Genomic DNA, 26,862 nt, shown 5'->3' with positions numbered 1-26,862 from the left:
GTTAATTTCATTTTAGAAATAAGCTACAAGTAGCGTCAACAATTTTCTTTCCACTCAGAGGAAAAAAAATGAAAATTTCAGATGCTGGGAGATTTTTTTAACTTGGCAAAATTAACACATGGTTTTCCTACGATACCTAGAGAGCCAGCTAATGTCATATGTATGTGTATGTAGTTATTCTTTATGAATTTCATTTTAGAAATAAGCTACAAGGAGAGTCTACAATTTTCTTTCCACTCAGAGAAAAAAAAATGAAAATTTCAGATTCTGAGAGATTGTTCTTCCTCTGCAAAATTTGCACATGTTTTTCCACCTGATACCTAGAGAGCCGGCCAATGCCTCTGTGCAAATTTCCCAAAAACTCCCAGCCGTGTCCGAAATCCCCAAATCCCACCCCAGCATGTGGCCACCCGACCCAATAGCCCTAGCAATGGTTTGCAGAGCATCTCCTGCTGGCACTAATGTTGTTCTGTGCCAGAATGGACCATCTCTGCTGCTCCTTGGCATGGAGACATGGCTGCCTCTCAAGACACCTCGGCTCTGCAGCTGGTTAGGTGAGAGAAGCCACCGCAGAAAACTGACAACAGATGGACATGTGGCTTCAGAGGCCTGGCAGATGGACACGGGCAGCATCAAAACACACCCGTCCATTCCCCGGCCATCTCTTTCTTCTCTCTCTTTGGACCTACAGTGACCCAAAGAGAGATGTTCCCTCGGCCTCCATCCTGCCCCCTGAAGCTTGGCTCTTCCCCAACCAGCTGCGACCAGTTTCTTTCTGCGTCCAAGTGCCAAAGTCCCGCTGTACTGGGATGAATGCCCATGTGAAGGAAAATTACATTTCTGCTGAGTGGATATTGGAGAAAGAATTGGCGATTCCAAGCCTGTAGGGCAAAGGATGTCTCCTTGGAACATTCACACAATGCTGAAGCATTGTTGAGGACCGATGGAAGCACGGGCAATCTTAAGGCTGCTTAATACAACCCACCCTGGAAGGAAATTTTGCTCCTTAGTGAATCCTAGTGCATATATATATATATATATATATATATTGCATTAGGATTCACTGAAGAGCAATTTTTTCTTCCAAGTTGAGTTGTATTAAGCATAAGGATAATTTTGCCCAGGAAGAAAAATCTCTCAACATCTGATTTTTTTTTTCTCTGATTGGTAAGAAAATGGTAGAAGCTATGCTTCTTATGGCATAAGAGGAGCAAAAAAGTATTTGAATGCTGCAGTTTTCAGAAACTGTTCCCAATGTGGTCCTCATTCTGCACAAAATGCATGTACAGTAGAGTCTCACTTATCCAACACTCACTTATCCAACGTTCTGGATTATCCAACGCATTTTTGTAGTCAATGTTTTCAATATATCGTGATATTTTGGTGCTAAATTCATAAATACCGCAATTACTACATAGCATTAATGTGTAATGAACTACTTTTTCTGTCAAATTTGTTGTATAACATGATGTTTTGGTGCTTCATTTGTAAAATCATAACCTATTTTGATGTTTAATAGGCTTTTTCTTAATCTCTCCTTATTATCCAACATATTCGCTTATCCAACGTTCTGCCGGCCCGTTTATGTTGGATAAGTGAGACTCTACTGTACATTTCTTTTTGCATGAAAAAAAATTTTGAGCAGGAAAAATGCAGAAAATGCAAATTTGTGTGTGCAGAAATACTCACATTTGAAGTGTGTTGAAAAACTCATATGTGAAAATCCTCATGAGTCCAAAATTCCCTTCATCGGGATTTCCAAACAGTCAGGCAACACGTTTTTCAACCATTTTCGATCCCCTCTCCCTAAATATTACTTTTATTCCTATACTCAGCTCCATTTAACATTGGGGAACACGACTGGCCAGATCTCAGTAAGATAAGCCCTGCAATGGATCATTTCGGTCAGTGGTTCCCAACCTTCGGTCCTCCAAGTGTTTTGGAGTTGAAGTCCAAAACACTTGGAGGCCCAAAGGTTGGGAGCCACTGATTTAAGTCATTGGGGTTGTTTCCCAAATGTCAGCAAACGCCTTTAAAGGGTTAAAGGACCTTCTTGTCATTCTGATATCACTAACCAAAAGGTGGGAATATCTTTCTTCCCTGTAAGCAGCAGCAAATCAACAAAAAAGTAGACGGGATGGATTTTTTGGAAAAAAAAATAGTTCATTCTTCAATTTGTTTTGCAGTTCTCAATATATTCAATTTTTATCTCCTCGCTCAGACTCCTCTGTCAGCATAAGAGAAGGGATGCGAAGTTCAGCCGCTACATCAGCAAGAATCCAACCCTATATATCACTGCATGGATACGGTTGGCTTTTCAGCGTCTCCAAAACAGAAAAAGAATACCTGGTGCAAAGACTACCCGGGAAATGAGACAGAGGTGTAATGGAAAAGCCCATTAAATGTCAAATTACGTAATGATTTTACAAATTCAGCACCAAAACATCATGCTTTACAACAAGCCTGCCATTTGTTTGGGAGTTGTCTTGCCATTTTATACCGCACTTTATTGTCCATTCAACTGTGAAATTTCCTTTTCCCATTTCGTAATACTCTGCATTTCGCCTGGGATCTACGAATTAGTCTCCTGTTTTTAACACTGTATCCTGCTTGTTGATTTTAATGATTGTTTTTATTGATGTTGGTGTTTTTTACTGGGATAATTGTTTTATTGCTTTGTTACTGTTATTTGTTTGTTTTATCAGGCCTGGCCCCACGTAAGCCGCCCCGAGTCCCTTCGGGAAGATGGGGCGGGGTATAAAAATAAAGTTATTATTATTATTATTATTATTATTATTATTGACACAACAACGTTGTATGGCACAGCAAACAAGATAGATATGCTGGATTTCATATCACAAAATCACAAGTCGAACACTTCCCAAGTGTCTAGGACTGTGTGATGTATTTTCGGATGATGCGTGCAGATCCTAGTCGGGTGGCCTTTTGCAGTTGGCAGATCGTAATTTTGTCAATGTCTATTGTTTCCAAATGCCGGCTGAGATCTTTTGGCACGGCACCCAATGTGCCCATCACCACCGGGACCACCTGCACTGGTTTCTGCCAGAGTCTTTGAAGTTCAGTCTTGAGGTCCTGAGAGCGGCTGAGTTTTTCCTGTTGTTTTTCGTCAATGCGACTGTCACCTGGGATGGCGACATCAATGATCCAACCCTTTTTCTTTTCCACAACTGTGATGTCTGGTGTGTTGTGTTCCAGAACTTTGTCAGTCTGGATCCGGAAGTCCCACAGTATCTTTGCGTGCTCGTTTTCCAATACTTTTGCAGATTTGTGATCCCACCAGTTCTTTGCTGCTGGCAGGTGGTATTTGAGTCATAAGTTCCAATGAATCATTTGGGCCACATAGTTGTGCCCCTGTTTGTAGTCTGTCTGTGCAATTTTCTTACAGCAGCTGAGGATATGATCAATGGTTTTGTCGGTTTCCTTGCATATAATAATAAGTTATTATTATTGTTATTATTGTTATTATTATTATTATTATTATTATTATTACATGGCTGCACTTGTGTTGTTGATGGGCGTGTTGGCCCGCTGCCTAGAGAAACAGCTGTGGATCCGGGTGGGAGGTGGACTGCATTGGATAATACAGAATGTTGGATGAGTGAAGGTTGGATAAGTGAGACTCTAATGTAGTGCCAAACTGCTTTCATTCCACAACGTAGACGCATCCCCGGGGCACAAATTGCCAAGTCCCTTCTCTAGTTGCCACCTGGGTTGACTATGCAAGGAAGATGCAGAAGGAAGGAAGGAAGGCAGCCGCCCATGTTGTGATTACTCCATTCAGGGAAGCCAAAGGATGCTTGCATCAGCTCTATGACTCACTGCAAAGCCCTGGGAGGAAGGTGGGGCAGATGTCACCTACTCTCTTCCTTATTATCCCTCAGCCTTGCAATCAAGGCAAGTTCCTGATCTCCTCCTAATAAATCCCAAGCGCTGACAGGCGACATTACCGAGAAGTAGGCGAGGCAGCCTCAGCATCTGCCTGTTGCGACTGACACAGCCTTGCTTGTATCAAGTTGACAAATGATGCGGGCGGCAGGGCTTGTTCCGTGCAGTGGCTGTTGTTTCTCAGAACAGCTGGCTGTTAGATCCAATAGCGACAATTTGTCATTCATTCGCTCCCAGAGATTAATTCCGATTGGCTCACACCCAGGCGCAAATAAAACACCTTACTTGAGATGAAAACAAGCCACCGAGAAAAAGAAGAAGAAGAGATAACTTCTGTTTGGAAAAGGTCAAATACATCTTGGGATGGGGTCAGGCCTTCCAGACTGAAGAAAAGAGTCATTATTCCTTGACGACTCTCCACAAATGAAAGATGGCAACAGGGAGAGGGACAACCAGACTAGAAATTACAGTCACTCCTACACATTTGGAGTGCAGGAGCCCCGTGAACGTGAAAAACCATGATTAGAAAGGCATTTTAACCCCAGAGAACACTTCTATGGGCATCTCTAGGTTCTCTATGATCAACATTCACCATCAGTTGACGATTGCATTAAGCTGAAGGACCTAGAGGTTCCTAGGGACATGTTCTCCATAGGAATCCCTAGGTCCTTCAGAACAGTTCTGTAATCATTTTCCCAACATCTCAAAAACAAAATGGCCAAACAAAGCCAAACATGAGTATTGGACATTATGGGCACTTCCACACAGGACGAAAATCTAGTTTGTTCCAAATTAATTCAGTTTTACCAGAAGCGTTGTCTGGATGCCTCCAGTAAAACTGAGACAGATCCTGCATTATTGCTCTGTCTGGATGGGCCCTATGTCTGCATTCATTTTCTTGCTCCCTTTTTTGGGGAGGGGGTTAGACATTTATCTCCACGGACCCTACAGAGTAACCATGTGTAACCCTAATCTGGATCATGTTTATTTACATATTCCCACCATCTTATGTCTAAGTAAACAAACATCTAACATACCAAAGGGAAAAGCTTTAAACCACTTCCACTTATTTGTACTGGTCCCAAACTGGGATGCAGTGGTGCATGTTTACATTAGAGTAGAAAACCAAGTGATCGAAGAGTTGTAGGCTGTGGCGCAGCTGGCTAGTAACCAGCTGGCTAGTAACCAGCTGCTATAAATCACTACTGACCGAGAGGTCATGAGATCGAAGCCCGGGTCGGGTTAAGCCTCCGACCATAAAAAATATATATATAGCCCCGGCTTGCTGTTGACCTAGCAGCCCCGAAAGACAGTTGCATCTGTCAAGTAGGGAAAATTTAGGTACGCTTTATGCGGGAGGTTAATTTAACTAATCTACAACACCATAAAACTGCCAGCAAAACACGAGGAAAAGAATGAGGAAGAACAGCCACCAATGGACGATGAAGCAACAGCTCCCCCTGTGGCCGGAATCATGAAGCTGGAAAGATGTTAAAAATGCCTCTGTGTCTGTCTAAAACTGAATGTTGTTTGTCTGTTGGCATTGAATGTTTGCCATATATGTGTTCATTGTAATCCACCCTGAGTCCCCTTCGGGGTGAGAAGGGCGGAATATAAATGCTGTAAATAATAATAAATAATAATAGGCCAAAACACCTGGGGAGGAACCCACCGGTTGAGATATGCCTGACTCATCTATGGTCTTGAGGGTCCCGAATGAGCATCCACCTGCCTTTGATCTTTTGAACTCCACGACTACGTCTAACCACCTGGAACCAGATGGTTTGGATCTGACCCTTGGTCGTGACTCACAACAACCCGTTGAAGCAGAAGCACTCCCAGACCCAAATCTAATGGTTCTTCATTACTCTGGTGGGAGTAAACCCATCTCCGGCCCAATGTACTTGGGTCTAATGCAGCCTCTGTGGTTCCATCTGGAAATGAAGACACCCGAGCAGCAAACTGATGAGATGTGAAGCCATTGAACCAAGCTGCTAATTGATGCGGTGCCGTGTGACCATGTCACATGACGCCATTAAGAAACCCCCAGGGAAATTAAGGAGAGAGAAAGTCGGGAGCGAGCAGAATACAGACCTATAGGTTTGTTGTTGCTGTTTTTTCCTTCTCCAAAATAGACCATTCATTCCAAAAAACATTTTAGCACGGGCAAGTTCCAAGTGATGTATGGCCAGGCTGCATCGCACTGACTTTTTCTCAGCTTGGTAAGCGCTTAAAGGAGAGATTTCATCTTCCGTACAAAGAGATTTCCCTCCAAAGCAGAGAAACACAGAACTGCTTAGGAAAGGGTGAATCAATTTGTTTCCCGCCCGTGACATTTCCACATGCCTTCCCTCCATATATCTATACTCTGTATTAATCTGATCTATGTCTTCTTGGGTAGGGAACACCTTCAAACCTCTGATGAGAACATCAGTCCAGGAGACAAAGACCCCTTTCATGCTACACAACCACAACACAATGGTTTTGCTGTAACTGCCATGGATGGCTCATGTTGGACCCTGGGATTTTGAGTTTGGTGGAGAACTAAGTTGTATCTGGATGTGTACTTAAAAAGCAAATGCAAGGATCCCATAGGATGGAACCAGGGCAGTTAAAGTGGAATCATAGTGCAACAACAGTCTTGTGTGAACGGCCCAGACGGAAGTTTGTATGAAAATTCCAAGGTGATGGTGATGAGAGACTACATCTTCCTTCAGATATGGACAGTTAAAGATACAGCCAGGCACTCATCAGATTAATACAGAATATGGATCCATCCATCTATCTATCCACATGCAGAATAGCCAAAGATAAGTTTTTCAAGGATATGGTTTTAGCACCGTGTGAGAATCAATATCCCATCACAGCAAAATGCTATGGCAACCATGCTACTAGCTGAGCACTAAGAAAGAAGAAAGGCCATGGAAGGAAGCCATGCAAACAGTGCCATTCTTACACTTCTCATCTTGATTCAAAGGAAATATTCCAAAGTTGCAGAACAAAGATTGGAACAGGGAGGATAAAATCTGGAAGACTACCTAGGAAAATGTGGATTTCTGTAAGAAATTTAAAAAGGGCTCAAAGGATGTGTCTACACCAGGCATGGGCAAACTTTGGCCCTCCAGGTGTTTTGGACATCAACTCCCACCATTCCTTCAGTATGTGGATGACATTCATAGCACAGGCATGGGCCAACTTGGGCCCTCCAGGTGTTTTGGACTCCAGCTCCCACAATTCCTTCAGTATGTGTACAACATTCTTCAATACCTGGATGACATACTCATAGCACAGGCATGGGCCAACTTGGCCCTCCCTCCAAGTATTTTGGACCAACTCCCACCATTTCTTCAGTATGTGGATAACACCCTTTAGTATGTGGATGACATACTCATAACACAGGCATGGGCCAACTTGGGCCCTCCGTCCAGGTGTTTTGGACTTCAACTCCCACAATACCTTCAGTACTTCCTTCAGTACGTGGACAACATACTTATAGCACAGGCCTGGGCCAACTTGGGCCCTCCAGATGTTTTGGACTTCAACTCCCACAATTCCATTCAGCTATGGTGCTTGAAGTGGTTCAAATTTCACAGTGTAGATGAAGCCAAAGGCTACTTTCATTTTTGGGTTGTCTTGGAAGGGCTGCCTTGAATTTTATTATGAAATTGCCACTTCCAGGAGGAGAGTCCTACAGCCACAAGCACACTTCTTGAGTTTCCTCCTGGCTCCAGGTTCTCAGAAAAGCCCATTTCCAAAAGCCAAGTCTCTCCCGACTAGATAGCCTCCCAATTGCCCTGTTTGTGTAACGGGTTCTCCACGTCTCCCCCATCCAAGGCACAGCAACACTCGCCAGCCAGAGGAGAGTTGCCCAGGGCAAGTTGGTATTCAGGACGCCGAGCCTGTCCCTTGTAGGTTAATGAGGTGCTTCACTTACGCAAGGCGCAATTTATGGAGTTCAAAGCCTCACCCACCAGTTCACATCAGTTCATCAATTATGGGCCGTGCTTCACAGAGACAGGAATGCCACCTGGTCTGAGCACCACATCCAGCTGTCACGTACCGCAGGGATATAAATGCCAGGCTGGACACACTCTGACTGACACTTCTACCCACAGCTCCACTTTCTTTCTACCTTCTCATAGACCTATTTGTTTTACCAGTGCTATAATTTCAGGAGAGAGAGTGACAATGATGTCTACAAAGGGGATGGAACCAAATTCCTTCCTTGAAGGTTCTGTGGACCATCAAGGGGTGGTGTGGGTTCGGTTTCAACCTGAGTATCTCCTCAGCTTGGTGGGAAACATATGACTTTTGACTTGAGGATAGGAAGCCACACTGCAAACCCAAAATATGTTTCCTCCCAGGCAAAGAGATAATTCTGATTTTGCAAGAATGCGAGGTATATCCATCCTCGTCCGACTGTATTTTGACACCTAGGTTTATAACAAAGCGTGCTTACTCTTTCATCGTCTACAAAGCAGGATGCCTCCAACCCTCCTGCATCTAAATATGTTTTATGAGCTTCTAAAGGATGCTAATCTTGTTGTTTTTTCATGCCTCGCTCCGTCAAAAATCCGGTCCCCAAGAGGAAACCACGGGGCCCATCTCCAGGGAAATCAGCAAAATCAGACCTACAAGGAAAGCGTGAGGAAGCACATCGACGCCTGCCGAGATGCCTTGAGGCCAAAGCATCCTGAGCTTCAAACACGCTTGGCAAAAGCTGTTTTCCAGAGCTTTGCTCTCCCCCGGGAAGCTGTTGCAGGCGTCGGGAGAAGGCCAAGAAATGAGACGATCGCATTTCAGAAAGTTTGCTCTTAGCTGGAGAGAAGAGCGGGAATCGAAGGCCGCACGGGGGCAAAGCAAGATGGCTGCCGTTCAGGGCTTCAGCACTTTCAAGCCGAGTCATGTTCCTGCCTCCATGCTCAAAAATCCATCATCTGTATTGAACCCTGACCACTAGACTCTTTTGCATGCAACCAAAAACCCCATTGGCTTTTTGAGTTGCTGCTTCACAATGTTGGCTTACGTTCAACTTGTTGTCCACCAAGACTCCAAGATCACTTTCCCATGTGTCATTTTTTCTGCCTAAGTATAGTATCTTGCATTTCCTGTGGTTGAAATTCATTGTGTTAGTTTTGGCCAATCAGCTCTCTAATCTATTGAGGTCATTTTGAATCCCAATCCTGTCCTTGGGAGTACAGTAGAGTCTCACTTATCCAACGTTCTGGATTATCCAACGCATTTTTGTAGTCAATGTTTTCAATACATCGTGATATTTTGGTGCTAAATTCGTAAATACAGTAATTACTACATAGCATTACTGTGTATTGAACTACTTTTTCTGTCAAATTTGTTGTATAACATGATGTTTTGGTGCTTAATTTGTAAAATCATAACCTAATTTGATGTTTAATAGCCTTTTCCTTAATGCCTCCTTATTATCCAACATATTCGCTTATCCAACGTTCTGCCGGCCTGTTTATGTTGGATAAGTGAGACTCTACTGTATTAGTAAGTAAGTAAGTAAAAGTTTATTTGTATACCGCCCTCTCTCCCGAAAGGGACTCAGGGCAGTTTCCAATATAAAATCAGCATAAAACATTGTACAATAAAACACTGAAAACACTATAAAACGCTATAAGAATACAAAAAAAACATAACAATTGACTAAAACAATCACATAAACAGAAGCAATATAATCACTCAAATAACGTATGAATCACAGAAGAAGAAAAAAGACCACTGGGATGGAGGAGAGGATGGCCTGGATGGTCCCAATTTGTCCCATTAGCATTCCCTCTAAATCAGTGGTTCTCAACCTGTGGGTTCCCAGGTGTTTTGGCCCACAATTCCCAGAAATCCCAGCCTGTTTACCAGCTGTTAGGATTTCTGGGAGTTGAAGGCCAAAAACACCTGGGGACCCCAGGTTGAGAACCACTGCTCTAAACCTTCATCCAAGTCATTGATAAAGCTGTGAAACAGAACTGGACCCAGGACCGAACCCTCCTCATGTCACTCCACTAGTCACTTCTTCTCAAGATGAAGAAGAAGAACCATTGGAGAGAAACACCCTTTGGGTCTGATACCTTTTGGGTTTGACACCATGTGAACTGCCATGTCTCAATGCTTTGGAATCATTGAAATTGTACGAGTAGGTTTACATGGTCTGAATCTTCCCTGCCAAAGAGTTTGAGTGCCTTCCCAAACTACAATTCCTATGTTTCCATAGCACTAAGCCATGGCAGGTAAAGTGGTGTCAAACTACATTCATTCCACTGCGTAGATGCACCCTGGATCCAATAAGAACCCAAGACCCTTTTGAGTGTCCACTCGAAAATGCTCTGCAGCTGGGCCGCATCCTTGCTGGGGAGAGTGTTGTTGCTTTACATTCCACTCTCATGGAACTGGCAGCGCAGAAGGTCAAGCGAGAGCTGCCAACTCATAATAAAGCCATTTGATCCAGATCCTGGCCCGAAAGCGAGCAATGTGCATCCGACTCTGACCAAAAACCATCACAAGAGCCTGAAGCCAAATGGTCTTGTTCCATCCATTGATGGTACGCAACATATGAGAGGCAAAGAGCCTTGATGGTTCCGGGGGCTACGGCAAATTAATGTTGCATGGCTTGAGCAGAGAAGTCAGAATGAGAAACATGGATGTTGCAAGCTTTTGGAGAGGAAACTTGATTGTATTTGAAAAAAAGGATCCATGGGGGCATTGGAGAAAATCCAAATCAAGTCAATTTCCATTCACTGTTTTTTTTGTAATGTATCTAATTGCATGCAATTCTGCTAATTATAAGAAGGTGAATAGATTGCAGCTCAAGGCAGGAGTGATTTGGAAGAACTTGTGCTTGCTGGTTCACAATTGCAGCTAGATGACCATGGATGGTGGATGCTGGTTCTTGGATGCTGGTTGCACCAAGAAGTGCAGGAAATCCCATTCGACAACAAGGACAGGGCTTTTTGGATAGATTAAGCCAAAGGGATGTAAGGCAGAAGACATGGCCTTTTGGGTTTCCTTCAGGAAACAACAGGAAACAACTGAAGACTTGGATGTTTCGGCAGGCCTTTGGAGATACAGTCATTAATTAATCAGCCCCAGAGGGTTTTTAATAATCTATCCTGTTTATATTACGATTTTATCATTTATGTGTTTTAAATGCAATTTTTAATTCTGTATTTTTGTTTTTAATTGATATATTGTATTACCGTTTTATCTTTTTATAGTGTGATTTGTATTATGTTGCCTATGTTTTGTTCTATGTTGTTTGGGCCTCTGCCCCATGTAAGCCGCCCCGAATCCCCGCAAGGAGATGGTGACGGGGTATAAATACAGTTTTATTATTATTTTATTATTGGGTTGTGTCCCTCTGTTTTAAGGAGTGTTCCCTTAAGGAACATTCAGGGAATTGATCGAAAAGAATCAAGTGGGCCTACTTACTACATACATCTAATGGTCAAGTGCTTTTGCTATGTATAACCACACTGGCTACTCAACTATGTTAGACATCCTTTGGAATTTTACTCTAATGCCATATATTATCAGCTGTAACTATATATATTGCATATATATATATCTATATATATAAAAGGGTAATGAAATTTCGGCCTAGGACAAAACAACAAAACTACACATCCCAGAAACACTAAACTTGGCAGCACAACCCCTCATCTATGCCTCTACGTTCATACAACAAAAAGAAAAGAAAGATAAAGTCCTAATTAGAGGGAGAGGAAGAATTGTTTTTATCCAATTGCTGCCAGTTAGAAGGCTAAGCTCCACCCACTTGGTCTCCTAGCAACCTACTCAGCCCAACAGATGGCCACCCAGCCTCATAATAATAATAATAATAATAATAATAATAATAATAATAATAATAATAATAATAATAATAATAATAATAATTCTAAGGTTAGCAGATACCCCTAAGGATCATCCAGTTCAACTTCCTTATATCATGCAGGAGGACACAATCCAACCACTCCTGACAGATGGCCATCCAATATCTACACAATAATAATACACATCGAATCATAGCATCAGACAGTTAGGAGACACTCCTAAAAGCCATCCAGTCCAACCCAATTCTGCCATGCAAGACACAATCCAAGCACTCCCAACAGATGGCCACCCAGCCTCTCAATACTAATACTATTACTACTACTACTAATAATAATAATAATAATAACAACAACATCATACAATCCTAAGGTTTGGAGTGACCCCTAAGGATCGTCCACATCAACGTTCTTCTACCATGCAGGAGGACACAATCCAAGCACTCCTGACAGATGGCCATCCAGCCTCAACAAGTTCTCACCAACAACACCAGACAACGCCACAGCAACGTGTGGCTGGGCACAGCTAGTGTGTGTGTATGTATGTATATGTGTGTGTATATATAAATAAGAGTGATGGCATCACGGCGACCCACAAAACAACAAAACTACAAGCCCCTCAACCTCGAAATTTGACAACACAACCCATCATCCATGCCTCTAGGTTGATACAACAAAAAGAAAAGAAAAATAAAGTCCTAATTAGAGGGAGAGAAATAATTGTTTTTATCCAATTGCTGCCACTTAGAAGGCTCTAAGCTCTGCCCACTTGGTCTCCTAGCAACCCACTCAGCCCAGTGTTAATAAAAGAATTAAAAAAATACAAATAATACAATAAAAATAATTAAAAACACTAAAAAAATTAATACAATAAAATACTATAACAAAATAACTAAAAATAATACAACAAACTAATAAAATATAATAAATAAAAAAGATAAGTTACAATAAAATTAATTTAAAAAAATAGAAATAACGTCAAATAAAAATTCCACAACAACTTTTAACCAATAGCCCCACCACTTTGCCACAGCAACGCGTGGCCGGGCACAGCTAGTATATATATATTGCACATGTTCACATAGGAAATTGGAGTATGTGAGAAAACAGTTTGTTAGAAAATTAATTGCTTGGAAGGGACCGGATTCAACCTGAGGGCAAATCATGGTGTCAGGGGACAACCGGGTTCTCCTGTCCTGTCCTCCAAGTCCTGTGCAATGACGGGGTGGGTCTCTCTTTTCCGAGGCAGCCGCAGCCCCTTCCCTGCCTGGCGTTTGGATGTGAATCCTCGCTTTTCACGCTGTGCCGGGAGCCCTCTTCTGGAGAAATATGAAAAAAGTTGGTGGTTTGTATTTTTTTTGTTTTAAATCCTTCATTCTGTATTAAAAGGAGGGGAAGGCGAAGCATAGATCAACCTTGTGATCCTTTCCCTTTGCAATTAGAGCTCGAGTTCCCGTTTCAGACGGAATTAAAGGTCTTCATTACGAACATGTTGGTGAGATAATTGTGCCCATTATTTCTTGCCAACCTTATCAAATGGACAGGGTTGCTCCGGCCACCCTTCGTTTCTTCCTAGTTGCAATCAGAAAGAAATGCCATCAAGCTTTAACACAAGGGCCGGCTTAAGCATGCGGATAACCATTCTCCAGAACAGGAGTCTCATTAGTGGGCCTGCTTTTGGCAATCCAGATATATTTGATGCAGGCTTTGTTCCTTGTGTTCGAAAAAAGAAGGGAGTACAAAGCACATTTTATTACTTTGCCACCTCAAAAAAAGAAAAACAAACCCAGCTATTTGAGTTCTTTCCATGGGACACTCCCCAGTTCCTCATCCTTCGAGGAGAAGCAGGCTTTTCCAAATTGTTTTCACAGCCAACAAAGTCTTGCTCTTGTTCTTTGACTCATGACGGCCCTAAGAATGGGAGAGTGCCTCAACTTCCCTGCTCAAGTCTTGCAAATTCAGGGCCGTGACTCTTTTGGTTGAGTGTCAACATCTGGAATGAGGTCTTCTTCTTGTCCTACTTTCTGCCTTACAAAACCATGTCATCCTTTCTAGGGAGTCACATCTTCTGGGAAGTCACATATCATGACCAAAGTACAGCAGACTTAGTTTAGGCATCTTGGCTTCGAAGGAGAGCGCCCAGATAAGACGTTTCATAAGCAATTGGAAAAGTGGAACCAGAGAGGATTGACTGGGACTGTCCCTGCTAAAACAGGACACTGGACCGGTCTGCAGTGAAGGTCAGTGAAGCTCAGGCATAGGCTAAGGGATGCATTGCCCACATATCCTTATGTGCAAAGCATAGCGTGCCGTTAATACATGCCAGTAGGAGTAGGGATGTCATTTGACATTTCACCCAGACCAAATCTAATCATAATATTGATATGTTAATTGGGTTTTTTAATATCAGGATATGATGTTTTAACTGATTGTGTATTATGGTCGGATGTAAAAGGTAAATGTTTCCCCTGACATTAAGTCAGGTCATGTCTGACTCGGGGGGTTGGTGCTCAATTCCATTTCTAAGCCGAAGAGCCGGCGTTGTCCGTAGACACCTCCAAGGTCATGTGGCCGGCATGACTGCATGGAGCACCATTACCTTCTCGCCGGAGCGGTACCTATTGATCCACTCACATTTTGCATGTTTTCAAACTGCTAGGTTGGCAGAAGCTGGAGTTAACAGCGGGTGCTCATTCCGCTCCCGGGATTTGAACCTGGGACCTTTCGGTCTGCAAGTTCAGCAGCTCAGTGCTTTAACACACTTCGTCACCGGATGTATTTGTATGAATTTTATATGTTGTACACTGCTTTAAACCCCACCCATGGGAGAAAAGCAGGATAGAAATGAAATAATAATAATAATAATAATAATAATAATAATAATAATAATAATAATAATAATAGCCCTTCCACGCAGGCCCTAAACCCGTGATGGGTTGTGGATTAACCTAAAACTGGGATTTCCCAATTTACTCTGGATTTAAAACGAACCTTCACAGATCCAGACCTTACAGCAAGGTCCAGATCTGCTGAGGTGTTGGGCCTGTGGGGATTGACTCTTGGGACCATCCTCCGAGATCCTGAGGGCCAGTCCCCATCATCATCCCAGTTCTTTGGGTTGAAGGACTGAAGATTTGAGACTCCAAACTCAAAGAACTGAGACTGGAGAGAGTAACGTTCCTTGTTGTTTTTGTTTCTTCAAGTCCTTTCTGACTTACAGTGAACACAAGGCAAATCTATAATTATGTTTTCTTGGCAAGATTTATTCAGAGGGGGGTTGCTGTGGCCTTCCTCTGAGGCTGAGAGAATGTGGCTTGCCCAAGGCCGCCCAGTGAGTTTCCAAGGCCAAGTGGTGATGCAAACCCAATCCAGAAGTCCCTACCTCCAGATTTCCAGGATCATTCTTGGAAGCCCCAGAGTAAACCCCTTGTCCTCTTGATCCACGTTAATGGATGCATGCGAATCCAGCCTTGCATTGTGTGTATCCTCCACAGCAGCTGATCCATGTCTGCTTTATTTTTGGCTATTTAGATACGGTCTGAGTCATTTCAACATTCTTCTGACTTTGGGTGGAGCCTACAACCCAAAGTTCAAGAAGTTCCTCTCCATCATTCCCAGGACCCAAAGCATTGGCTGTTCCCCCAAACCTGAATTATGTCCTTGCCTGGAAGGAACAGACTGGCAACAGATTTGTATGGCTTATAAATCAGGAGATCATGCTTTCTGTTTGCCGTTTCCACTCACGAGATATCGAGGAATGAGTTGTGGGGGCTGGTGGGGAGCAGGAAGAAATACTGCCGCCACGATGTGTTACAACAAGCACAGTCTTTGCCAGATGGCCGGCCGCGTGCAGGTAACTTCTCCTGTTCTCGGTTATTGGCTCTCCCTGCTGCACAGAAGTTATGGGAAGCCTACAAAAAACAATCCATCTGAGTAGCCTCTTTTAGCAGCGGCCCTTTCCTCATCATCTCCCCAGCTGTTGCACGTTTTCCCATCAAAGCCTCCCTCTCTCTCTCAATATTTCTGCCACAAAAGGAGATTTATTTTGAGTGTGATAATACAATCAAGCCAGGCGCTCTTTGCTGAGAGACAAAGAAGGTGGTCCTGCTCCACCTGGCAAGCCAAGGCTGGGAAACTTGGCCCACCAGCCCTTTGGGACTACAACTCCAACAATTCCTCATAGAATCATAGAATCATAGAATAGTAGAGTTGGAAGAGACCACATGGGCCATCCAGTCCAACCCCCTGCTAAGAAGCAGGAAATCGCATTCAAAGCACCCCCGACAGATGGCCATCCAGCCTCACCACTGACCATGTTGGCCAGAACTTCTAGGAGATAGAATCCCAATGCTTCCAGAAGGCCAATGGTTTCCCACCAATATCCCTTGGCAAGGAAGAGCACTGGCAGAGTTAGTCTGCTCTTCTTCCAACTCACGTTGTTTTGACAGTGAACTCTGATCCTAAAACAGTCGAATGAGTGAAACATATTGGATTTTCCACCATGCAGCAGTGTAATAGTAAACTCTGAAGCACACACATTCATCACAACCACTTCCCAAAATCCAAAAATTGAGGTTGCTCTGTTGATCCAACCAGTTTGGACAGCTTTCATCTCCATCAGAGATACTTCTTTTGTAGACCCAATGGATCTTCATTGCTAGTTCAAGACAAAGTCACTCCCAAACACTTCACAACAGGAAAAGATTTCATAAATATAATGTGACTGGGATTTCCCTTTTCCCCATAGTTTTCATAGATTCAGAGGGAAGAAGAAGGCCCAACAGAGGAGACAAACAGCACCAATTCCCTGCCAACCGAGTGGACACTTTCTTTAACCCTGGGGTTCTGGAAAATCACTTTGCATGAGACAAGAAATGAGTGAGATCCTGGTGAATCTCGCCTGCCCACAAACCAGGCCGGTGATATTGAGACATGGGGAGTTATTGAGATGTTTGACCCAGAGCTTCCCAAGGAGACGAAGAGATGAGCAAGATGAACCAGGACCTTCTACCCTTCTTCAGGCAAGGAGGCCACAACGAGAAAGATTAAAAACCCCAAAAAGCTCTATCCATAATGTATTATTTTCTTCCAAGTATCCTGGGAGTCTGGCCACTAAAACCAAACTCCAGAAACTTTTAAAAATCAGTCTTTCAAATCACAGCATAATACAAACCAAGAGCAGAGGAGACGAGAATAAGAGAGATAACTAAATTGAGCACAAAGCAGATGACTCCAGCAAATAAGCCAAGGCAGGTGGGATGTTCCATTTACCCCATTCTGAGAACACTAATACCAATGCAACAAATTCCGTATTAATCCCAAAGTCTCAAGTGAATGACTGCATTGATTATCTAAACAACCAACAAATTGCTCCTTCCATCCATCCATCCATCTATCCATCCATCCATCTCTCACATACTTGTAGTTCTAGCCTTCTACACACCAGAATATTTTGCATCTCTGTATCCCTTCCCTATCCAACTACCATGGAGCTGAACCCTAGTTTTCATTGATTTACGACCACTTCAAACTTTCCCAGCACATTGGCTAATAAGCCCAGATCCTGGGCATGAACACCCACCATCAGCCAAATCCTCTAAAGATCTTCAAGGCTTCCTCCTTGGGCTTCCACATCTCTCATCCCTTTAACATCCGGGCATGTGAGCATGAGACAATGCATCAACCAAAGAGTTTGAAGACAAGGACTCGACAGTGAAACCTTCAGAAGGGGTAACATCTTTGGTGGAGCCACATCCAACCAGCTCACCACATGAGTCACGTCAAGACCGGGCGGATCCTGACTCTCATTTTCCCCAAAGTGACTGCCAGGTCAAAACAAGACAATTTGTCCTAGCCATGCCATTAAAACTGCTCTCCTGGATGGAAAACGAGCTCTGTTTTGTTATTGTGAGCCGTGCAAGACCCAGCCCACACTGTTTGAGGGCTACGCATGGGAAAGGAATCCTTCCTCTTTGGCAGGCGCATGGTTTTCAAGCACCAGGACAGACAAGACTTGCCAATGTGCCATAAATGGAGAAGGCTGTCAAAAGGAGGAAAGAGGGAAAGCCCTTTTACCTATGGAGGGTCCCAGGCAAAATTCACAGCACCTTCTCTCAAGGTGATCAGGTAGCAAATGACATGAAACAAAACACTCTGGTCCAAAGCTTGGAAAGACACAGGTAAGTGAGCTGAGCTGCAACATGGCGAGTCTCCCAGGGAGATTGGGCAGGCCCCTACCCTACTTTCTTTCAGGAAGAGCCTGAAAACTTGGCTGTTCCAGAAGGCCTTCGTTGACTGATCCTTGTGGGATCATGTTATTTACCTATTAAGCAGTAGACCCTCTGGATTGTTTTTAGGATTCATTCAGCACTTTAAGTATTACACCTGCTGTATAATTATCCCTCCCTGATAACTTGATATTGCTTTGCACCTTGGCCTGGATCTTTTGACCCAAATCGGGATTTTAATATTATTGTGTATATTGACTTTTATGACTGTTTTTAATCATGTTGAAGTTTTACTGCTCGGTTTAATGCTTTATCTGATTTGCGCTGTCGTGTCTGGGCATGGCCCCATGTAAGCCGCCCCGAGTCCCTCCGGGGAGATGGGGCGGGATATAAGAATAAAATTATTATTATTATTATTATTATTATTATTATTATTATTATTATTATTATTATGCCTATCTCCCGTGCCTTTGGGTGGGCATGCAAAAGATGGACCTCAAAGCCATGCAACTCTATGAAAGGCTGCCTTGTCTGGGGAGCTGGCTTCTGGCAGGACGTCAAGCCAAGTGCCCACGCCAAAAGGAAATGAACTTTTATGTCCACAGCGTACCATCCTGAAGATCTAAACAAGACCGTTAAGTGAAGGGGGGGGATGCAAAGGAGAGGTGGGGGAGAGGAGGGGATGCAAGCGCACATCCGTGGGGCACATCATGCCCAAAGGACAACAAAGGAGCCTTTAAAGCTCACGCTGACACCTTCTAAAATGAAATCAGTATCGCATTCCCGGCGGGGGGGCCAAGAGGGAGAGCCGAAGTTGGAGACCTGCAAGAGCCTGGGCTCCTGACTGACAGCAACAGCAGGGGCACGCTGACACGCAAACACACATGCATGCACACACATGCACACTCACACCGCCCCTGGGTTGCCTTTCTGGGAAAGGGAAATCTATTAGCAGTGGCAAAGAGGAGGAGGAGGAGGAGGAGGGAAGGGATCTCACAAACAAGTCACTGTATGTGTGCAATGCTCCGTCTCATGAATCCGCCACGGGTTGACGGGGCCAAGGAATGGGAGGCAGACCCTTCCCTGCTCCCTGGTTCTCCAGGAGGCAAAACCTTCTCCTTCAACGAGGTATCTCGGCAGAAGCAAATCAAAGTTGAAGCCTTGGAGAGGTGACAGGGGAAGGAAGGAAGGAAGGAAGGAAGGAAGGAAGGAAGGAAGGAAGGAAGGAAGGAAGGAAGGAAGAAGGGGGAGAAAGAAAGCCCTCCTCGTTGCTGCTGCTGGTGCTGATGCTCACAAGGCACACTTGAGAGATTTCCACTCTCCTCCCGGTGTCAAGAAAATGCCATTTGCATGCACACCCATACATACACGCAGGCAGGGAAGGGAGCTAATTCCTTGTCGCTAGAAAGAAAGCACCGATCGGTCTCCGATCCCGAGAGAGATTCTCCTCCACGTTCAATGCCCTGGACTGTGCTTTCCCGGCTCGCGTACGGTCTCACTTCCAAATTGCCAAATGCACAGAAGAGAACAGAGAGCGAGGCTGAGATTGAGACAGATAAATGCATACACACAGAGAGATATATTATGTACATAATATACACAGACAGGAGCAGATGAATGAGCCCAAATTCCTTACCTGGGACAGGAGGAAGGCCAAGGGAAGTTGCGCGCTGTGCTGCATTTTGCTCGCCTAAAAGACACCGGAGGCTTTTTCCTTCATGCACTCAGCTGCACTGAGCATATTTTCACTGTGGAACAGCCTTTGAGGAGAGAGAGAGAGAGAGGGAGTGAGAGAGAGAGAGAGAGAGAGAACGAGACTGCCTTGAGAGCCAGCCAACTTCCCAAATAGAGCAGCAGCAGCATCACCGCCAAAGCATTGGATAAAGGCTGATGACCAGAACCAATAGCTTTACAAGGATGATTTCTTCACAAATCATCCCCGGGTCTCTTCTTTTTTTCTTTCTCCCCTTTTGCACCGCACATCTTGGGCACGCACCCCGCACCGGGCACATTGCGGGATGGGTTTCTGGAGGTGGGTGGGTCAGGGTGGGTGGTATTCCCCCCTGCCAGAGGAACACATTTGCCCAGGGGGGGATCCAGACTTCGCACCCCACAAGCACCCAAAGACAGACCCCCTTTCTTTATTATGATGGGGACCAAGGGGCCTCTCTTCTCAATCATCCAGAACCGCAGCCGGCCCAGCCTTGGATGGCTTCCTCACCTTAAGACGGCCAAGGTGTCGGACTTCTTCATGGCCACCAGACATTTCAATTACACTTCCAGCTTCCCCTCCACTTCACAAATCACAAGGAGGACAGATCAATTCCACTTGAGGAAGAAATCCATCATAGGGCAGGAGACTATATTAACTGCTTAGGTTACGGGCGGGACTTGGGTTTCCAGATTCACCGAGCAAGAGTCGCTCCAACTCCATGGCCTTTGGCTACAGAAACTTTTCTCAGTCGGATGCAAAAGCAGACAGGGATTGCAACACCGAGTAATAGTGTCAACAATGTTGGACGGACACTCTGAAAGAGGGAAGAGGCAAATCTATCGGCTTTGGCTCCGTTATATTGGACACCACCGCGGACTCTGAGTTGTGAGAAAGGCAGGTCAATAAAATCAGATACAGTTGGCTTGCCATATCCATGGATTCAACCATCCACAACTTAGAATTACTTTTTAAATGTTGCCATTTTAGATAAAGGAAGATTTTGTGACTATGCAATTGTCTGTTATAGGAACTGAGCATCCATGGTAACCACATATGGTCCTGGAACCAAACCACGGTAAATACAAAGGGTCTTCTAAAGGTAGATATGGATAGGTAGGTAGGTAGCTTTTATAGCACAGCAGGTTAATCCCCAAGCTGCAAGAAAACTTGCCAACCAGAACATTGACAGTTCGAAGCCTGCGTCAGGGTGAGCTCCTGACCTTTAGCCCAGCTTCTGCCTACCTAGCAGTTTGAAAACAAATGTGAGTAGATAAACAGGAATCACATTAAAGCAAGGAGGTATTGGCGTTTCAAAAAAGGAGGAAGTTTACAAACAAAGAAAGCTTTTTGGCAGGGAGATGGAGCAACAGCACCCCCAGTGGCCAGAACCAAGCACAGCCTCCAACGATGCCGAAAGATGGGAAAGCCTATATATGCCTCTATCTGTTGTCTGTCTTGTCATTGTTATAACAGTCCTCTTCGGGGTGAGAAGGGCAGAATATAAATACTGTAAATAAATAAAGGACACTTTTGGACTATGCAATTGTATGTTATAGGACTTGAGCATCCATGAGACCCACAGGTGGTTCTTGGAACCAAACCACAGTAAATACTAAGGGTCTTCTATAGGTAGATATAGGTAGATAGCCCCACTCACAAATTGTATGGAATTCTGGAATTCATAATAAAAATGAATTAAACAATTCTTATCAGTCTTGTCTTCTAGGATTGGCTTCCTCTCTCAATATCCCTCAAGAGGATACCAATGTCTGCTTCAGGAGACAATGGAAGCTGTGATCCAAAATACCTTGAGAAAGACTAGCCAACACAATAGGGTTTTTCATGTACTGGAGTGAACAGGGTCTCCTTCACATTACATTGTTAATACACTTGCATACCACTTGGACTTTCATGAGTTCCGTTCTATGGAATCCAGGGATTTGTAGCTTGGTAGGGTATTATTATTATTATTATTATTATTATTATTATTATTATTATATTCATTTATATCTCACTTTCCCGAAGGGTAATTAGAGGTCTCTGGCAGAAGGTTCTGGTGCCTCATCAAAGTACAAATCCCAGGATTCCATTGGATGGATCCATGGCAATTAAAGTGGCATCAAAGCCCTATAAGTCTGAGGCAGAGATAGAAATACTTTTCAGAAATAAAAGCCAATTGTCACCTGGAAACCCTGGAAAGAGGAACCTTGAATGGGGAAGAATCATCATAGTCCTGGATTTATTCTGTGGGAAAAACATGTGGGGTTTTTTTGCACAGAAAATAGCATTTTCTGCACAGAAAGTATTTCTGTGCAGGAAACGTACTTTCTGCACACACAATTCTGTTTTCTCTGTGGGTTGATATATTCTCTTTTTTTGGTGTCAAATAAGTCTTGAACTGCAATTGTCTTCAAACACTGAGATGTTCAAAGACTTTCTTACAGAGATAAGAAAAATGGTAGAATGATTCATTCCGGTTGGTGAGAACGACATTTATGAAGATTTAGATCCCTGCTGTGTAGTTGAAAGAGACCCAGGGAGGCCGTCGACCTTCCTCAGAAGAAAGAGCTAAAAGGGATTTCTGTTCAGGTATCTAGAACATACCCTAAGGGTATCTCATCTCTGCTCATCTTGGGGGATCTTGGAAGACAGCCAATGAATATCGGGAACCGTGGGCTCTATTTCAGAGGAAGAGACTTGCAAATCCACCTGCGAGTATGCCTTGACTAAGAAAGCCCTATGAAAAATGCATGTGGTCACCACAAGTTGACCTGAAGGCATCTATGTATGCATCCAGAACAATGATTTTGAGCTTGCTCTCTGTGCATGCTTACATCCCTCGATCAACAGCATTCTTTCTTATGAAAGGTTCAATGTGCCTTACAACCTTGTCCTGACATGACAGTTGCACATGAAAGCAGGAATTTCATGGGCACAGCTTGAATAGTAACAGTCATTCAAGACCTGGATAACTGGAGAGTTCAGAGCTCAATAAATGCCCAGTTGGTGTAGCTCTATAATGTTGGAGTTTCCTGCCTTATTCATTGCTGTTTGCATAATCCCTGACATTTTGCAGGAGAAAACAGGGGAATGGATTGGGTTGGCTTGGCAAGCAACATCAAAGTGTAGTCAAGATGGCAGAAGTTATTAATAAGGAAGAACAGACATGAAACAGTGTACAGCTCAACACGTCACAGATGAAAATGGAGACAGACGTGCAGAGTCGGCCCTAGGTAATTTTCAAGTGTAGGCGAACAGAATTTTGGTGCCCCCCCCAAACCAATCACTGAAAAATAAAAGCGTTGGATAAGCGTAGATGTTGGATAATAAGGAGGATAATTAAGGAAAAGCCAATTAAACATCAAATTACATTAAGATTTTACAATTAAGCACCAAAACATCATGTTTTACAAGAAATCAACAGTCCAAACAATATCACAATGAAAGTTATTAAGGAAAATAATAAAGGCATGGAAAAGAAGTGTTATATGATGATGTGGCCTAGCACTTCCTTGTGTCCTATCAGAGCAGGAAGTCTTCAAGTGAATAACCACCAACTCAAGAACCTCATGCAGACATCTCTAGTTTTACACTATACTCGCTTTGTAAATCCCATGTTGCCTCTTATGCCACTAAATGATGACTCCACCATTTCACATCTCGACCCTGAGCTGTGTGTGGGATATTGTTTTTGGATGGTATTGCAACCAGGATATCAGAAAAATCACCTTCTCTTTGAATTCCTGTGGGCAGGCACCTTCTTGGAGTTATAGAGGAGGGCACTATGAGATAGTGTGATCTGTGCATGGCACCAAGTGTTCAGTTCTTGTTTTTCTCCCTTTCTATGTATGTAGCTTGTTGAAGAAAGTGGCTCCCTATATACTCATTAGGGGTGTGCAATTTTTTCATTAGTCGTTGTAAGTCATTTCAAATTCATTAAATTCTTACTTACGAAGTGTTAAAAAGCACATGACCTGCGCCACATCTATGGCAGGCATCCTCAGAGGATGTGGGCGAAATGTCAGGAGAGAATACTTCTGGAACATGGCCACACAGCCCGAAAGACATACAACAACCCTGTGATCCCAGCCATGAAAGCCTTCAACAACACATGGAATACCCAGTATTTTTTCATTTGAATTTTGTAAATTTTTGAAGTCTCCCAAAGTCAGTTATCTGTTATCCCCTGTTATCTTATGTCATTGCATAGAAAATTTAAGGAGATAGTGCTTGTAGGATTTTTAAAAAGTTGTTTATAAAACCTTTGAAAATTCCCCAAAAATCCATGGAAAACTGAAATGTTCTGGGCTAACATTGTGTTCTACCCTTGTAGCAAGTTTCACCCCAATAGCAATAAAAAAGAGGGAGAAAGGAGCCCCTGAAATTTCTCCACTTGCACAATTACTATAACAAACAAGTAACGGAATGGCTCTCATTATAGTAATGAAATTTTCACTAACGATACTTCAGAAACACTTCAGAAATGAAACGCCAGCACCCCCTAATTTTGTAATGAGTTTTGAAACATTTTTTCATCGATCACACAGACCTAATACTCATATATAAATTGAGAAATGTGAGCCAGAAAACCAACCCAAGAATCCCGAGTTGACTTACGCATGGGTCAATGTGAGTACTAGGCTTGCTCAAATAATTCGTTTTCCCCGTTAACCGTTATTAATTCGTTATTTTCGTTTGTTTTGAAGCAATTTTGAAGCATTGGTTGTCCACACGTCTGGATATCGCAGTTTCGAATCGCGAGAGGCCGTTTTTCGTTATGTCGTCGTTTTTTTCGTTAGGAAAAAAAAGCTTTTGCAAATCACCCAAACTCCCACCATTCAGGCCCTTTCCTTTTGCCCCTCAGCAAAAGGGGCGTCACGGGCTCAGCCAATGGGAGGGGGCGAGGGGGAAGGAGGCCGAGGAGGAGGAGGAAGACGGAGGGGGGAAATGGCCGCCGCCGCCGCCTCGCCTCAGCTCAGGCCTGGTGTCTCTCTGTGAGGCGGGAAGGCGGCGGATGGAGCCGGGAATGGAGAGACCGAGAGAGACAGAGAGGGGCCCGGCAGTGAGGTTTTGACGTCTGTGCGAAGCTAGGCAAGTGGGGTTTGTATATCTGTGGAAGGTCCAGGGTGGGAGAAAGAACTCTTGTCTGTGGGAGGCAAGTGTGAATGTTGCAATTGGTCACCTTGATTAGCATTGAATAGCCTTGCAGCTTCAAAGCCTGGCTGCTTCCTACCTGGGGGAATCCTTTGTTGGGAGGTATTAGCTGGCCCTGATTGTTTCCTGTCTGGAATTCCCATTTTCTGGGTGTTGTTATTTTACTGTCCTGATTTTAGCTTTTCTGTAGCTAAAAATGCATATAAAATTGATTCTATAGGGAGGATAAATGATTGGATTTCAACTCCTACAGCTTGGCTTTCTCTGCCAATAATGGTACCCATCTTGGATATTGTAAGGGATTTTATTATTATTATTATTATTATTATTATTATTATTATTATTATTATTAGACCTTGCTCCCAGGAAGGTGCCTTCGCTGTGGCTCCCAACTTATCTATCTATCTACCTTTCCACATATTCTCCACATTGTGTGTATGTGTATGTATATTATATATACATGAGCCCCGATGGTGAAGTGTGTTAAAGCAGTGAGATGCTGAACTTGCAGACCGAAAGGTCCCAGGTTCAAATCCCGGGAGCAGAGTGAGTGCCTGCTGTTAGCTCCAGCTTCTGCCAACCTAGCAGCTTGAAAACATGCCAATGTGAGTAGATCAATAGGTACCGCTCTGGCGGGAAGGTAATGGCACTCCATGTAGTCATGCCGGCCACATGACCTTGGAGGTGTCTATGGACAACACTGGCTCTTGGGCTTAGAAATGGAGATGAGCACCAACCCCCAGAGTCAGACATGACTGAACTTAACGTCAAGGGATACCTTTACCTTTACCTATATACACACACACACACACACACACATTATGCAGGGACTATATATATATATACACAGTATATATCACACACACACCAATTTAACAAAGTTTCAGCCACAAAAACAAAGTTTCTGAAGTAGAACAATGACTTTCACAGTAAAGACAACCCAATTTAACAGGAAATAAGACTTTCAAACCAGGAACAGATTTCTGCAATTATTAAAAAATGGTTTATTATAAAAGCTATGAAAATTCGCCAAAAATCAGAGGATAAGGGAAACGTTCCAAATTTTGGTGAGCTATCAGTGTTAAATGTGTTCTACCACTGTACCAAGTTGGAAGAAGATCACTCAAAAAATGAGGGCGGGAGAGTCCTGTAAAGTCCTCTCCCTCTGTGCTGTTTTTGGGAATTGCGCATGCGCGTCCGCCATTAACGAATTAATTTAGAAAATAACGAATTTTCGTTAATTTCGAATTTTTTGGGGGGCCAAATTCGGAAATACCATCAGAAACGAAAAGCTGCCCCCCTCTAGTTTTGAAACGAGTTTAGAATCAAATTTTTCGTGGATCGATCAAGCCTAGTGAGTACTGTAGCTTAACTCTTATCACAAAAGGAACCATCTCCTACTCTGAGTAGATTGATGAAAGGCAAGCACTTAGTCAATTCCAGAATAATCTCAACACACAACCCATTGTGGTGCAACTTATGGCCTTTTTTAATCCTCGGGTGGAAAAATATGGGTGGTAGCCACCTAAGAAAGTAATCTGTCCAAAATTACCCTTGATGGATCATCACTAAATCCATAACTTTGCTTCCAAAACCTGCTCTCAACTCATCCATGGGGTCTCCTTATACACGAGCATATACAATACACAAAGGCATTGATTATTTTCCTACTCCCACTGCCACTAACTCAGGAGGAAAACCACACAGAAATGGCTACAAGGAAGGTTTCCCACAACAACCTAGACTAAACGCAGGATGCGGAAAAGAGGCCCAGAAGAACTCGGCATCATCTGTATTCGCAGAGTTAGGAGAACGGCTGGACTTTGCGGCATCTCTGTTACTTCAAAGCTGCTGAGGATGAGCAAAGCCTGGGCGAAGCGGGCGCCTCGGGCAGAATCCGCTGATCCTTTCCCGGGACTGGAAATTGCTACAACATGTCACTCACAGGGCAAGGTACCTGGAGGAAACTTCATTTAATGGACACAACATCTCATCCTCAGAGGCTCTTCTGATTAATTAT

General features: G+C 43.6%; 1 protein-coding gene across 2 annotated transcripts in view; it reads right to left on the bottom strand.

Annotated features, from left to right (window-relative positions):
- Nucleotides 1-26,862, bottom strand: part of cdh13 (cadherin 13) — a 594,061-nt gene that overhangs the window by 550,492 nt on the left and 16,707 nt on the right. The window contains exon 2 of one of the 2 annotated variants that reach the window (XM_062961847.1): nt 19,611-19,734. In XM_062961847.1, the coding sequence (XP_062817917.1) occupies nt 19,611-19,655 (45 nt within the window). In that variant the 5' untranslated portion in view covers nt 19,656-19,734. Of the gene's footprint in view, nt 1-19,610; nt 19,820-26,862 lie in introns of those variants that run through there. The other variant, XM_062961846.1, reaches the window with a different exon arrangement.

This window comes from Anolis carolinensis, unplaced genomic scaffold (genome assembly GCF_035594765.1).
Source record: "Anolis carolinensis isolate JA03-04 unplaced genomic scaffold, rAnoCar3.1.pri scaffold_9, whole genome shotgun sequence".
NCBI lineage: Eukaryota > Metazoa > Chordata > Lepidosauria > Squamata > Dactyloidae > Anolis > Anolis carolinensis.
The sequence above is the reverse complement of the archived record's forward strand: the minus strand, read 5'-3'. Positions and strand labels throughout refer to the sequence as shown.